The 16763-nt window shown below is 37.4% G+C and overlaps 1 protein-coding gene across 1 annotated transcript in view; it reads right to left on the bottom strand.

Moving 5' to 3' along the window:
• Positions 1-630: 630 nt before the first annotated feature.
• Positions 631-16763, bottom strand: part of CAPZA1 (capping actin protein of muscle Z-line subunit alpha 1) — a 34568-nt gene continuing 18435 nt past the window's right edge. Inside the window, exons 4-10 of the mRNA XM_019730428.2 lie at positions 16605-16668; positions 12334-12540; positions 9575-9654; positions 8936-9014; positions 4229-4300; positions 2585-2647; positions 631-2201 (exon numbers count right to left, since the gene is read on the bottom strand). Coding sequence (XP_019585987.1) covers positions 2061-2201; positions 2585-2647; positions 4229-4300; positions 8936-9014; positions 9575-9654; positions 12334-12540; positions 16605-16668 — 706 coding nt within the window. The 3' untranslated portion in view covers positions 631-2060. The remainder of the gene's footprint in view (positions 2202-2584; positions 2648-4228; positions 4301-8935; positions 9015-9574; positions 9655-12333; positions 12541-16604; positions 16669-16763) is intronic.

Below are 16763 nucleotides of genomic sequence, written 5' to 3'. Positions count from 1 at the left end.
TCCAAAGGTGGCAATCTGAATTGGCCTTGGAGGGAGGCTGAAGCACTGAAATGCCTCTGGCTCTGCTGGGAGCCAAGATAAAAGCCTTTCCCGCATGTCTGTAGTTCCGTCAGACTTGTATGGAAGGAAAGAAAAAATTAAGTCAGTGTAAAACAGTCCCCAAGCTAGAGGTACAGATATTTGAGCATTTCTATTTCCTGCTTAGTGACTGTGACCGTACTGGGGCCTTGCTTTGAGTGACAGGTAGAACAGACAACTAGATTTTTCTTTCTGACAGAAACAGAAAACCCAAAACAAAACCTCGGACCCACCAGTAGACTGAGAAGAGCAGTATGTTCCATAGAGACCCTGGTCTACCTAAAAAAACAAAAAAAACAAAAAAACACCTGCTCTTTCACAAGTCTTTGTATATTCACTGTATCTGGAATAGTTGAAGGTAGGAACCAATTTCAGAAACCCTTAACATTCTCACCAAGTAAGATCAAACACAGTTCTACATCTTACTTCGAGAACAAAGGCTGAAGAGGTGGATCAAAAAGGAGAGGCTCAGACACTTTAAGAACAAAACAGGTATATTTCTGTTGGACTACCTGATACAGAGGATAGTGCGGTGTGGATGGATAGCAGGAATGACAAATAATACAAATATATTTTATTTGAAATAAACAAAAATGCTTACACAGCTCATGTCACTTGGAAACAAACTCTTGCTTGACTATGTTACTGAGCGAAAACAAAGCTGAAGCACAAACACCCTTCTTTTTTGACATGTAGATGGAGACAGGTAGGAAGACGCTACTTGGTTTTTAAAAAACTGACCTTCCTTTAAGGCCTGGTCATAGAAGTGTAAACAATGTAAATGAATCCACCATTTCAGTCGTCATAGCCTCTCTGTCACCTGTGTATTTGGAGATCACACATACACCTGCCAATATACCTGGGAAGGGTTGCTGTATCACAGTTACATTTGAGTTCTTGGCAGGCAGGACTGAGGAAAAGTAATTTGGAATAAGCTTTTTACATCACTAGTATAGAACAAATCACTAGTAGTCTCTTAAACAACAGGTTACAACATAAAGATACTGCCTGGGAGTTCTCCTTTTCACTTTGGTTCATGTTTAGATTTTGTTTGTGAGTCACATAGTTGTTTGACTCATTTGCTTATAGTACCGTCCTGCCACTAAGTATTAAAGCAGAAGAAACCTATTATTTCTTCACCATCTGCCTTTTTCAAGTTTGATCATCTACTACATCCCTCACACACCAGCAGTTCTTGAATATTTAAAAAAAAAACTAGTAAGAAATGGGTAAAACTCTGCTAAAAATGCAGATGCCTGTAACTATAATGGTCCTAGGTGGGGAGGAGACGACGAGGGAGGGGAAAACTGACACGTTAATGTGCAGGGAATGTGGTTCAAGTCTTTGGAATTAAAAACAACTTCCCCAGAGAAGCTGGCTATAATGGGGTTTCCAGGAAACTTCCTCTGCCCCCCCTGGAAGGACCTGAAAACCCCCCACCCAAACGTGAAAACTACAGTTATGCGATGCTGTAAATGACTAAAGCAGTCGAGGGAGAAGGATGACCGCGTCTTCATTCAGCTACAGGTGGGAGCGTAGCCTCTTTAGCTGTTGGTGGGTCAGTAGAAACCAAGGAAGTACCAGGAGTGTTTTGAAGGTCAGGGGTAGAAAAGCACTAAACATATTACCTGTCTATATCAGTAAGAGGGCTTCATGGCCAGGGAAATTTTCTAAACAGTAAAATGACTCCAGGATAGGTCTCTCTCGCTCCATCATTAAATGAGGCAGAATTTAAAAGAAAAAAAACAAACAAGAAAAACCACAAGATTTACAAGTATAGTAAAAACAGAAAATTACAAGGCAGAAAAAACAAAAGTATCAAGACAATGCTATAGGTTCAATAGTATTCCATGAGGCTACAAAACCTGTTAACTTTGAAAGCCCTAGCAAAATATCACTCTTGTTTATAAATCACTTATTTATCATATGACCACATGTTGAATCCTTTCTTTACATGTACTGAAGAATCCTACATTCAGCTTTTAAGCATTCTGCATCTCCTTGCCAATCTTGTAGCTGAGTATCTTGTTCCAGTCGATCTTGGTCCGGGTAACCGGAAGCTGCCGGCGCAAGGCCTTGAACGTGGTATCTGACATTGTCTGATAGTTTTCACTAATTGCTGTCTGCAAGAAACAATGAAGATAAATTGCTGGGACAGACAAGGAATGACTGTGAGTAGGAAAGTAACTAAGGTAAAAGGACATATTTGAGTCCCGTAAGGACAGACAGGACGTACTAGTTCTCCTGAGCTCCTCACCAATCTCTGAAGTGGGTTGACAAGTCCACCTATACTATTTCTAAAGCGAGGGCTATAGTCCCTTCCAATGTCGAAACCTTGCCTGTGAGCAGAATGCCAAGTTGCAAGGTCTGCAAATTCTCCACACTCAGTAACACTGCACACACCTGTATATTTATGTTAAAGGGACACAGAGAAGTCTAACAAAAGACGTTAACAGCAAAACAAGGTAGTAGTAGATCTAGAAAAAGTAGTTCCAAATCTTCTTACCTGGTACTCATTTTCTGCGTGCTCTATGATTTTAATAAACTCCCTGGCAGTTTGGTCTTCATTCTAATGGAGGAAGGAGGAGGGGAAAATATGAGGGTTTTTTTAAATGTGTAAGCAATGAATATAAAGGTAATTGAAAAGTCCATCTTCACTAACATTTGTACAATTTATAGTTCACCAAGTGTTCTCATGCACATTATCTTTGAGTCTCACAACCTTGTGAAGTAGATCTGTTATCATTACCTCCGTTTTGCAGATGAGAAAATAGAATCCTCTTAAGTGATGTGACCAAAATTATAGAGATGGGATCTGAATCAGGTCTTTGCCCCTCCCCCCCAAAAGCCAAGCTCTCTGCAATCTACCACAATATGCCCAAAAGACATGGTCATGATGTCCTGAGATTTTCATGCCTTAAAAATATCTCTGGTTTAAGATGATATAAACAGTGCCCTCAGACATCAGTCATATATGTTGAGCTCACATACTCCTGTTTGCTACTTACAATGCGAAACCAACCAATCATGATTCAGATTTAAAATGACTTGAATCTCTCTCTTCCTTTTACCATTAAGTACAACAGAATTAAAGGTAAGAGAGTAAAATTTAATGCCTAGAGCTGCAGTCCCAAGATTCTTTCAAATAGTCAAAACTGTTTTATGTTTTCATACTACTACTAAGACAAGGTTACTTGCCCTATTTGCACATGCTCTCTCTCTTTCTCTCTCTCATGTGTGTACAATGCAGTTTCATAAAAGCTACATGTGTGATGATTTGATCACTTTGAGGGCTAATGGACTATGTGAAGCACACGAGAACCCAGTTCTTTTATTAAGTCAGACACAGCACAATTGGTGGAAATGTAAATCAATGCCATTCTTTTCACTAATCTATTTTTGGTTTGGAAAATACAGTTGTTTTTCATAAAAATGTTATTTAGGTTAACAACTAATGGGCTTATTACTGTTATTTTTAAATAAATATTTTAACATTTACAGTTTTTATTTATTTTTTGTATTTTTTAGAATTTTCAATTACGGCTGACATACAATATATTAGTTGCAAGTATACAACATAGTGATTAGACATTTATATACCTTACAAAGTGATCATCCCAATAAATCTAGTACCCATCTGGCACCATACAGTTTTAAATTTCTAATAAGGTAAATATTGATATAAAACACATAAACAAAAGCTATTTGAGGGTGCTCAGTAACTTCTAGAAATATAAACAAGTACTATGAATACAAGAAAAATTATGTCCCTTCTTTCCACGTACAGGATACAATACTTTTTGATGGAATATTCCTAAAAATGTTATTTCTCTAATATCAATGCAGCCCAGTAGGATTTAGTTTGGCAATCTTCCCTTCCTCCTGGTAGTTACTGATTGAAGATAATGCTGTCTTTGAGCGAATCTCACAACCGAGAAAGAGAAAGAAGGAAGTGTGAATTCTCTAAGCACACTATTCTGAGTCAAAGACTAATATAGCTGGTTGGTTCTATACTCTTAGAAGCTGCCAAAATCAAAGCATTGGAAACAAACTGAATTCCTCGTGGGAGAACCGGTACTCAGGATCAAAACTAAATTTTTATAGAAAAACAAGGTCCTAGTGAGACAGACACGAAACATTCCACACTCACCGCAATAGTTACAGAATCCTGTACGTCTTTATGACTAACCAGCTGGACGTTGCCATCTTCATAGTAGTGAACCTGGTGGGACAATGTTGGAGCAAGTTTATGTGCAGTTCACACAGAGCCCTACTGCTCAGGGCACAGATCCACGCCTTCGGGCAACTCTGAACCAATCATTAATGCGACCAGTGGTAATTTACAATGGTGGTGAAAATTCATAGAACACTTAGTAAGTTTAAGAAGTCTCTCTTTCCTTAGCAGAGAAAACTGATTATTAGCCAAGTTCAAAAAACATTTATTGGACATTTCTCCTCGCGGATGCCAGTTCAGCGGGAATAGGGCTCGGAACTTGCTCTGTGGCGATGTCCGTCCTCTCTGGAAGCCCCACACTTCCTAGTCCTGTTCAGGAATTAGGGCCTTGTCCTTTCCGGCTCCTCCACTCCAATCCACAATTCCCCGGAGCTGGACGCCTGCACTGCACCCTCCACCCTCATCCCCACCTCCAGGATCAAACGGAAAAGACCGTGGCGGTCTGGGGCCGTTTGCAGCTCCGCCATGCCGGGACGTATCCGGTTCTTGCACTGGTGTCGCTTCAACAGTTACTCTCAACATGTGTGGGGGGAGCCATTTAATCATTTAGATTTTGATGGAGTTCATCTTTCTGCAACCCCAGAGACTGTAACTCAAACACCCCACTCGAGAAGTTCTGAAACTCTGAGTCTTGCGGTGTGCACAAAGCCAGGGATTTCCAACAACATAACCTTTGTGCACAGATTGATGGCTCCCAAATTAATGTTCGAAGACACATGCTGCACGGCCCAGGGGTTCCTAGCCACCCAGAAGATAAACTTTCAAGTCCGTGCCCCTCTTTGGAACATGCCATTTCCCTTCTCATCCAGTACTCTACGAGAATCAAACCCTTCTTTCAAAATTCAGATTCAATTCCCACCTCGTGGAGTCTTTCCTTCTCTCAGCAGAATGGCTTTGTTCAGATATTCGCAAATATTTGGTTAGGATGACCTGCTTCTACTTGCTACCACACCCAAAATATTAAAAAGACCCAAAAAAAGTTTTATTATGTCTTACTGCATTTTAGGAACTGTGCTAGGCATTGTGATGCAAAGATCTGAAATAAGATTCCACTTTTACCAGTATTAAAATAAAATAATTGAAGAGTAGTTTTTCTCTGTGAAAACCAAGGAATTTTAATGGCGTCCAATCCCTTACATATCTTTTAATATACACCATCATCCATATTGGTAAGTAGATTTGACCAAGTGCAGGAAAAACTTAGGGTTGAAGACAGGATTGAAAAATATTCTCATGCTAAATTAAGACTACAAAAACAAGACAAAAGCAGTTCTGAGAAAAAGATAAAGTGGGGTGCTACAATTATGAAAACAATTAGCAAGAAGGAGGGGTACACTAGAGACAAACTAACCAATGGCATAAGGCTCAGTCACCCTAACATGGCTAATACTGGCCATATAGATAGGATGAGGGTATCCTTTCGTTAAGTACATTAGAACCGGGTCTTGAAAATAGGAGTTGTCACCTGAGTAGACAAGGAAGAGAAGTGTTTTTAGCAAGGGGACAAAAGTATAAGAGAATAGAGCAGAACTGGTTTAGTTTTGGGAAGAATATAGAACTCATTGCAAATGAGTATGTATGGAGGTGGGGAGTGTGACAGAAATAAGTAGAAGACAGACTGTGAAGAGCAAAAACCGCCTTATGAACCGTGTTAAGAATTCACTTTATTCTATTAGAGGTGACGGGGACTCAGGGAAAGGGAATGTTTTAAAAAGACTATACTTGTGGTATGAAAATAAAGTGGAGGGAGCTGAAATTAGTCATGGCTGTTTCCTTCATCTAGTCCACACTACCAGGAGATATTTGAACAAAAAGGAATGTTTTGAGAGACGAAGCAAAAAGGAGAAGAAAGGAGCAATACCCTGCACTACTATGGCTGTTATTTACTGAGTCCTTATTATGTGTTAAGCAAAACGTTTTACTTTTTACTTGTATTGTCTCATGGATTCTTTACAAAAATTCTGAGGTAGCGACCACTGTTAATTCTATTTTACAGATGAGGAAACTGAGGCTTGACGCAGTTTAATAACTTACCCATGTCCACATACCTAAGAGGAGGAGGAACTAGGATCTGAATTAGGTCAAATCCCAGAACTAAAACCGTATCCGACATGCATAATATCTTGTAATGCTGTTTTGTCAAAATGTTAGAAATTCTCTGATCCAGGTAAAAGCCAAGTGTCTCATGAGGGACTTACTCTTCTAAGATATCACTAGAAGGGGATTAAAAACAGGCAAGCTACATCTAGGCAGAAACCAAGATTCCGTTGGTAACGAAAGGACTTCCTTGGCAATATGAACCCACCATATAGCCTTGTATGAGGGACAAAAATAGGTGTCTTCCTTAATGGGGACAAATAGCTGGCTGTGTCCAGATGGGCAAAAGAAGCTAGATTTTCCATACCCTATCCAAACCTTTAAATTTGCTCTTTTGGCTTTCAAAAAGAGGTTAAAGAGGAAAAGACAATTTAAGAACACACTGCAAATCAGGGAGTTGATAAATGCCAGTAATACATGCAAAAATCAGAACAGTGAAGATTTGGCCAAAACAGATTGGGCTAAATAATGATGACACATAAAGTCTAAAATTCCAACAGATAAGGAAAAGGATATTCAAAATACAGGTGGGTCACACCCGAACGCTAGTTTTGTTTGATTGTATTTGAGACTTATCTCAGATGGAGGTATGCAGGGCACGTCTTTTTTGTCTAAGAATAAAGATTCTCCTGCTGATTTTAAAAAGATATGTAAATGAAGTAAGCCTTTTCCCAAAGTGTGATCAGTCTGTGGATAAAAGGCATGAGGTCTGGGTACTGGGCTGTTATAAAGTCTTATCAGAAACCATCGCCCTTTGTGATCTGTGCTCTTAATTTATGGGTTTGCATTGGCAAAGCTGAAACACAAGTAACTATTTCCTTCTAAAAGGAAAATAAATTTGCTTATATACATTCATAGTAAAGCTGCCAGGTTAACGCTGATTCCATAGTTATAAGAGGTCTACAGCACTGGGCTAGTCACAGGTATGGTTAACAAAAATAGAGTATGTTGTCTTAGGTGGGACTGTCCCAGATGCGGACCCTGGGATAAAGATTTGACAGGAAGTAGTTAATTTGGGAGGTCATCTCAGGAAGCACTAGCAAGGACTGAGGCAGTGCTTGAAGGGAAGGAAGCGTTACAGGCGCATTAATGAGCAGGTTACAGCTGTGGGCACTCGGCTCCGAAAGACTAAGGAGAACATGCTTCAGAGTTGTCCCACGTGAGGGCTGAGGAAGCTGGCATATTTATTTATCTACCAACTCTTGTATGGCACTAAGGGCTGCTGTAGAGCTGTGGACTTAACACTTCCAGCCTGCCTCGTCCGAGACGGGCACGCTCCGGTGGTTAGGAAAAGCTCCCAGAAGAGAGCCAGTTATCTGTACAGCACGAAGCTATCTGAAAAGACTGGTACAGATGACATCTGCTGCGTGTTTTGATTAAATCACACCATTAAAAAGGGAGCTGCTAGGTGGCCGGATGGCTTAGTTGGTTACAGTGCGAGCTGGTTCGATTCCCACACAGGCCAGTGAGGTGCGCCCTCCAAAACTAGAGTGAAGACAACGAGCTGCCGCTGAGCTGCCGGAGGGGTGGCCGGATGGCTCAGTTGGTTAGTGTGAGCTCTCAACAAGGTTGCCAGTTCAATTCCCGCATGGGATGGTGGGCTGCACCCCCGAAAACTAGATTGAAAATGGTGACTAGACTTGGAGCTGAGCTGCACCCTCCACAATTAGATTGAAGGACGACGACTTGGAGCTGATGGGCCCTGGAGAAACACACTGTTCCCCAATATTCCCCAATAAAAAAATTAAACAAAGGGAGCTGTTGCTAATTGTTATTAAAGCAAGAGAACACAAGAGGTACAATTAGGTACTGAGCTTCTCAGTTACTAGTAACTATTTAATCTGATTTTAGAGTTATTGGGCTCAAGAATGAAATCACCCTGAAATTTGAAGTCAAACCTCTCCTAAGATATCAGAAGTCAGTCCAGGTAGGCAGATAACAAGTTCCTTAGTCACCTGCCTGTCTGTCCTGACCCCAGCATTAGAAATCTACTCTGCTTGGTTACTTGTATTCCATAACGTGGTAACACCTGATCATTCTTTCCAGTTCGTTTTACTTACTGGATTTTAAAACTTTCTGTCAGTACTATAAAAACAAAACAAAACAAAACAAAACAAAACAACCCATTCATGTAGCTTTCTTCAGACCTAAGAGTTAAGTTTTATATATAGATACACACTTAAATAATATACAGGAACGACCCTAAGTAAATTATAGTAGCTGCTATACAGTCACTTCTTAATAATTATTTATTTTATTTCCTAGAACTGCTATTTGATAATTCCTGGAAAGATCTTAGGTTATCTTTGAAAAATAACAAGCAAGCAGTACACGCCACATTTATTAAGCTCGAATAGCTCTGTTTCCCCAGGAAGGAAGCTTCTATTTCTATTCACTACCATTGCTCTCCCTTTGCATCTACATATAGTTGTTCCTTATTTCTCGTACCAGGACAAATTCCGACTTGCATGTTTGTTTTAAAGATGTGATGTTTTAACATGGCCTATTAACATGTCGGGATCTCACCTGAATCTTAAGTACTCCAACCACCTGGGCTGTAGGTGGTGTGATGGTGAACTTCCATTCTGATCTCCAACGACCATTCCTATCAAAAGACACACACACATCACTGTAGAATTAGCAATAAGCATAAGAAGAAGGTGATATCCCACTGAGAATGTAGGAAAGAGGAAAAAAGAAACAAGTAATTTCCAGTTTGACAAATCCAAGGCTCTGTCCACTCGAATGTAAGTTTGTATCCAAGTGGTCTAATCATAATCCTTTTGTAAGTTACTTTGACTTTCATTTTTTTATGTTGGAGTAGAAAACCACACCTGTTCTGTTCATGGGAGGCTCTTCCATAGATAGATGGGCTGCTGAATTATGCAATTAACCAAACCCAAGTAAAACTCAGACTTTCAACTGCACACTTTATTAATCACTTAGTTTCACTCAGATGTTTTTAAAAGACAGATGATAAAATCTTAGCAGCGGAAGGGATCTAAATGATGTCTAAATCCCTAATTTTGTACATGGGGAACTGAAGCTTCTAAATCAAATAACTTATTCCAAGCTAGTTAGGTTAAAAACCAAGTCTCAACTGCTGGTTTGGTTCCTTTGCAATACAAATTAGATACAAATAGAAGAGAACATCTACTTTCTTACCAGAAGTTTTTAGGCTGAAACTGGTGGCTTTCAATACAGGCAATAATGGTCTGTTGCCCATCTATAGTTTTAGCGTAAACCTATTGTTAAAAAAAAAAAAAAAAAGTTAGGCTCTGAAAATCTATTTGATCTAAACAACAAACACTATACAAAAAGCAGTGCAGTGTGCTAAATCGCTAAATCCTTGGGGGAGACAAGAACCAGACGGGATGAGCTGACAACTCACAAGAGTTCACGGGATATGAACACAAAGCAGAACACGTTAAATTCTAGAGGAGGTAATGGTACAATAAATACAGGGGGAAATACTGCTCTTGGTTTAGGGGAGGTGCCAGTTAGGCTGGGCCTTATAAGACAGATGAGATTCTGATAAGCACAGTCTGGGAATAAAGATGAAGAAGCAGTTCAGGTAGGAAACTGGGGGTTTGTTCAGTGAATGGCAATTAATTGTAGAGGTTAGAGGGCGTGTGTGAAGTGGACTAGTGGGAGACAAAATAGGATGACAGATGTAGGCCATGTAGCAATAGATGGCAATGGACACCAAAACAACACGACCAGAACTGTTATTACGAAAGAATAGTCAAAATTGGTTAGGAGGCCACATGCATTTTCTCTTGCTCTAACACATCTAACAGTAGTTATCATCTACTGATGATAAAGTTGAAGTTCACAGAGCTTCTTGCCCAAGGTCATTCAGAGAGTAAGTAGTAAACATAGAACCCAAACCCATTGCTTTTCTGATACCAAATTCTGTTACATTCCCTACGCTAAATAAACTACGAGTGTTCAAGAGAGAGAAATATAGTACTGGGATGGGCCAACACTTCAAAAATAGGGGAGAAGAAAAGAAGTAAGTAGAGACAGAGAAAGAATAATTAGAGAGGGTGCTGACACAGTAGTCTAAACAAAAGATAATTTCTCTAAGTAGCTAGTTGACCTCCGTGTGAAATGCCATACAGAACTAAAAAAGGAACACGCGTCTGGCAATTCAGGAACCATTAATAACCACAGAAAGCAGTTTCTGTAGAATTGGGACTGAAGCCAAAATTCACAAGGTTAAGAAGTGGATAGGTAATAGGAAATGATACTAGTAGAAGCAGAATGCTCCCTAGTTTGGTTGTATAGGAGAGAGAGGGGTGTGGCTAAAGATGGAGATAGAGAGAGAGAGGGAAAGAGAGAGAGAGATGAGGGAAGGAAGTGGAAGACAAGGAAGAAGGGCAAGGTAGAAAGAAAAGTAACTTACAGGAATTATTATGACTGAGGAAAAGTTTTTCCCCCACTTAAGGATAGGAGAAAAAAACATTTCTAGGTCAAGAAATATGTCAGAAGAGAAAAAGTCACAAGAAGACATCTTGAAGTAGATAGGATAGTATGAAATCTATAGAATAAGGATCCTTCTTCCTCAGATTCAATGGAAGAAAGGGAAGATTTCTGAGTGTGGAAAGAAGAGAAATAGAAAGATTTCATGTTAGTCTCAATCTTATTAAAATGTGGGGGGATTAGATGCCTAAGAACAAGGGGAAAGGTTTGAAACATAATATACGAAAAATATCACAGGGAATATTGAGATGAAATTGAGAATTACTAAGCAGAATAATTGAAGATATAAGACATAAGGGCACAGTAGACACTGTTAGAACAATTCTATGAGTTACTGTTGCTTGTGTTTTTGTAGCTAAGAGAAGAAATGAGAAAAGGACACAGTAGGGTTATTTGGTGTGGACGCTCTCCAAATTAAGAATGCGTAGTGACAAACTTTGAGTAGGTAACAAATGATAAACTTAAAGTATATTTAGGATTGAATAGTCAATTTCTAAGAGAGTGTGTCATGTCTCCCTTTACAATACTGGGTTCCAAAATGGAATTCTGTACTTACCCATCATAATGGGTTTACTCCATTATTTAAAAACAAACAATATATAATAATGATAACCAATATTATGGAGAGCTGACTTTGTGCCATGTACTTTCCAAGCACTTTATATGCATTAACTCATTCAATCCTCACAAGTCTATGAGGTAAGAACTATTATTTCCGTTTTACAGATGAAGAAATTGAGGCAAAGAGATGTTAAATAATTTGCCTAAGGTCACACAACTAGTTAAGTGGCAGGGCTAGGATTCAAACCAGTTAGTATGGCTTCAAAGTGCTGTTAAACAATATTCTATACTGCCATTTAACTCATTATTACATATTTAAAACATTCTGAAATTTTTCTTAGTAACATGCCACAATTTTACAAAGGAGAAATCACGATAGAGCCCAAATTATCATTTTTTTAGAGTCAAGAGGTAGTAAAAGAAAGTCAAATTACCCTTGATTTTTAAAAAATTGTTCAGTTCAAATAGTTTTGACTGTCCAGTGAAAGTATCTAAACTATGTAGAAGCAGACTTGTATAAAGATACCTATACCAAAAAGTCATGAATGTGGCCAAGTAGCTCTGACAATCTTAATTTACTTTTTTCCCATATCGAAGCTAAAGACCTTCAAACACTTTTTTTTTTGGATGGGAGTAAGACAATTTCTGATGAAATGTGAAACAGGATACACTCACTGAGATTTAAAATTTTTATGTACTAGGATTTAAAAAAAAGAATTTTCCATATAAAATCTTCCATTTCAAAAATTATTTAGGGAATAAAATGTAGAGGAAACGAACTAAAAAGAAGTGATGTTTGGCTGGCTAAAGCCCCCAAATGATAAAGTAAATGAAAGAAATAAAACACTCTCTCATATTGAAGCAGGCAGATACTTAACAGTACAGAAGCCGTTGGAATAATGATCTTTCACATAGGCCTTTAGAGCATTGTCGCAGAAATCTCTCCAAGACCTCAGACCTCCATCTACTTCCTCTGGCTGGGGGTCACTTGCTTCTTTCCGTAAGTGATCAAACTTAAAGGAAATTTTGTTTCTTGGATCTAAAAATCTGCTATTACCCAAGTCACCGTGTTCTGTAATTAAGACCTTCCAAAGAAAAATTAGAAGTATAAGTAATGCTGTAAAAAAAGACATTCTTGACACATTTTACAAAACAAAAAATAAATAAAAATTCTGAAGAAGACAGTTCTTTTAATTTAGTCAGATTTCTCTTTCATACTGATTTCTCAAGTCACATTTTTATTCTTACATAGCTGTAATAATAACTTGTATGTATACTTTTCTATTCTTTTTTTTTATGTATTTCTTGAAATTTTCCCAGTAATTATACTTAGCATTTAAAATAGGTAATACATTCACATGGTTCAGAAATGAAAAAAATATAAAATGAAGTCTTTTTCTCACCTTTATCTACCATACGCCAAATTCCTAACAAATTTCCCCTTCCCCACAAGGTAACTAATTTTATTAATTTAGAGCAAGGGTCAGCAGCTTATGCATGCGGGTGCCACCTGTTTTTCTAAGTAAATTTTTAGTGAACACAGTCTTGCTTGTTCCTTTTTGTATTGTCTGTAGCTGCTTTCCTGCTACAATCGGAGTTAAGTAGTCACAACAGACTCTGTTTTGAAAGCTGAAAATATTTACTATCTTGCCCTTTACAGAAATAAATTTGCCAATTCCTGATTTAGGGTATTCTTTTGGCATTGTTTTTACCAATACAAGCAAATATGAATATGTATGCTAATTCTCCACCCATTTTACATAAAAACTAGCATATTATACTATACTTTTTCTTTTTTGAACTTAATGTATCTAGAAGATCTTTCCATATTAGTACTTGGAGAACTTCCTTGTTTACTAGCTGTATACTAGTGCATTGTATGGATGTACAAAAATTTATTCAACTAGTCCCCTATGAATGGATAGTTGGGTTGCTTCCAATCTTTTGCTCTTATGAACATCGCAATGAATGTCCTTGTATGATCATTATGTAAAATGATGTATATATGCCAAGTACCACAGTGGGATAAATTCCATGAAGTGGGACAACTGGGTCAAAGGGTAAACACATTCATAATTCTGATACTAACAAACTGTCCTCTATCGTAGGGTGTTGTACCAAGCAACAAGCCCATCATCAGTGGAAATTTTAATTGGCATTTCTTTTCACCTTTGAAAAGAGTCATTTATATTTCCTCTTTTGTGAACTATCTATTCATACATTTTGTCCACTTTTCTAAAGCCCTTTTCTTTGGTCTTCTTCCAGTTGAACTTGTTATTAATTAGGGAGATTAACCTTTTGCATGTATTTTGACTTCCACATATTTCCCCCTAATTTGCCATTTACCTTTTGAATAATCTACCATTTCTAATAATGACATGCTTTCACAATACTGACATACCACAGTGTACTTAATCGTTTCTGAGTTGAAGGAGATTTAAGCTATTAACATTTTTACCGTTAAGAAACCACTATAAATTCTACCATAAATAAAGTCTTCTCCTTAAAAAAAATTTCTTTGGAAAGAATTCGTAGTTTTGAGATTCCTGTCTTTATCATCAGACTACCCTTAAAAAGCTTGCTTATAATGACAGTAGGAACAATACAAGTAAAGTAATTATTCCCTAGCCTTTTGCAACTTTTGTAACTGAAAGGTAAATATATCACATTGAAATTTTAATACGCACTTCCTGAGTTTCTATTACTAAGTGATCTAACACTTTCCCAAGTTTGTTTTATATTCCCCCATTGGGTGTGATTGGTTCATGTCGTTCCTTTACTCACTGAACTCTTGGCATCATCCTTTGGCATTTGAATAACCTTTCTATTACTATGTTTACAGTACATAGTTTCTCCTTTTTAAATCTTCTGTTTGAAACTTTTTATTACACACAAGTCACTTTCTTTTAAAATGTTAATGTTTCATTATTACTCAAGTCATGATTGTTTTTCCATTTCCTACTAAATTTTTTGTTTTAAAGAATAGTTAACCTTTAAACCTCACCTGGAATTAATCTAGGTATATAGTTGGCGCTGAAAGTCAAAGTCAGATTAATCCCATACATTTTGTCAATTGTTTCCTTTTCCCTTTTGCTTTATGATACTTAGGTGTAAGGGCTCTACGATCATTGCTTTATCTTTATGTTTGCTATCATTAGTCTTCCTTCATTGTTGTTTTTGATCAGAATAATCCTGTATAGTCTATTACAATTTTCATAGGTGTTATATGACATCTATTTGAAAAACAAACCTTCCCATATCATTTATGTCTCTTATTCAGATAAGCCTTCCATATTATTATATTTGTTATTCGGGAACATGGCAGTTAACTCTATTTAATTTTCCATTTATTTCTTGGGTTAAAATGTGTGTCATCAATGTGTTAGTGTGAGTGTATATGAACAGTGTGGCAGACTCTTGCTAGTTTCTTATCCAGTATGTACTCTCTCATTTTTCCTTACTAACAGAACCTCAAAGTTTTTCAAGAAGGCAATATGTCCAAGTGAAAAAATGATACCTCCCAGCTAGAAATGATAAAGTGATATGAGTTCTGGCAAAAACTTATCAGTGAAAATCGCTCTGGAATGGCCAGTAGCACCTTTTGTACCTTCCTCTTCCTTCCTGGCTGGAACATAAGAGTCAATGCCCAGAAATGGAGCAGCTATCTTGAGATCAAAACTATACCTAAGGACAGCAGAATAGAGAGCTAGAAGCAATTTAGGTCTGATGACATCATGGAGATGCCATCCAGTCCTAAATATTACCTCTGGACTTCTTACGTGACAAAAATCTCTATTTAGTTAACCCACTGTAATTGATTTTTTGTCATATGTATACATCTTTCCCTATTTTAGTTTCCAGGTAGTATCTTTTTGTTGTTGTTGTTGTTGCTGTTATGGCTAAGAATGTGATCTTTTGAGTAGCTTTTTAAGTTGGTTGCTACTAGTATATGGGAATGTTGACAAAGTTAGCCATTTCTTACGTATTTGGACACAGACCTTATTATTTCAGTAATTCCTCTGTATTATTAAAGTATACAATATCAACTACAAGCAATATTTATCATTTATTTTCCAATTTTTTTGTCTTTCATACTTGTAATTAATCTATTTTCATTGAGAAAAGAAGCAAAAGTATAAACCAAAACAAACAAAAAAACCCAAACAAAACAAATTCCAGTAATCCTGTAATCCCAATACATAGAGAGCTAACATGTTGGCGTTTATTTTCCCACATTTCCTTTTCTACACACATCTATGTACTGTACTTTTTTAATTCTTAAGATGCATATACTCCCATGTTCTAATCTCTCATAAAGTGGGATGCATCTTGCACTTGATGGCACTTAGGACGTTGTCATAACTTAACTGGTACATGAAATAATGGTGCACTTTTCACAGAATTTAAGATTGATTCTCATATATTATATCTGTTCTTTAAATATCTATAAAAAGAAACTAACCTAACTCTACATGTTGCTTTATGGTCTAGAGGAACATCTTCCCAGATCAATAATTACGTTAGTTTTCAATGGCAACAGAGTATTTTGGTCTAGAGATATTTAATTCAACGTTGGACATTTAGAATGTTCCCAATTTTTTACTATTATAAACCTTGCTTCAAATAACCTTTTTATACATCTGTGCACTTGTTTTCCTAGGACATATTCTGTGGACTTGTGGGTTCAAAGGGGATTCATGCTTTTAAAAGGCATTTGGTACTTAGTGCCATATTGTCTCTGAAGTGTACATTAATGAACTTGCAAAGCCCTCTCATGCAATGTTAATAACTATAGTCATAATGGGAATACGTATTTGCTTTGTTTCTATATTTGAACAGGAATGCCTGTTTTCCCATTAAATATAATGTCTCTTCTTACCAAGGAGAATTAGAAATAGCTTGAAAACCTGTGTAAAACTCAATTCCTTTTATTTTCACTGTTCTTGTCAGGGGCAGCTCTCTTTTCCTGTCAAAGAAACTCCAGGTATTATCCGAGAGAGAAAGACTTTCCTAAAATGCAGGATATTTATAAAAGCTATGACAACTAAGACCTGAATTCATTCAGCATCTTCTCCTCAGACAGCTGCTTTGTTTTATAGGATTTCTATGATCCTCCAGGCACAGCCTATCTAATAGGAACAGTTTTTACCTGATCTTCGTATCCTTCTATCTTCACGGGTGTGAACTGATCCATGTTATACTGGGCAAATGCACTGTTTATAAAAAGCAACAAAAAGGGAGGGGGAGAGAATTATACACAAATAAACACAAAAGGTATTTCACGTAACCGTGAGGGAGAATGTGAAAA

This window comes from Rhinolophus sinicus, linkage group LG14 (genome assembly GCF_036562045.2).
Source record: "Rhinolophus sinicus isolate RSC01 linkage group LG14, ASM3656204v1, whole genome shotgun sequence".
NCBI classification, from domain to species: Eukaryota; Metazoa; Chordata; class Mammalia; order Chiroptera; family Rhinolophidae; genus Rhinolophus; species Rhinolophus sinicus.
This window is presented reverse-complemented; position numbering and strand designations above follow the sequence as displayed.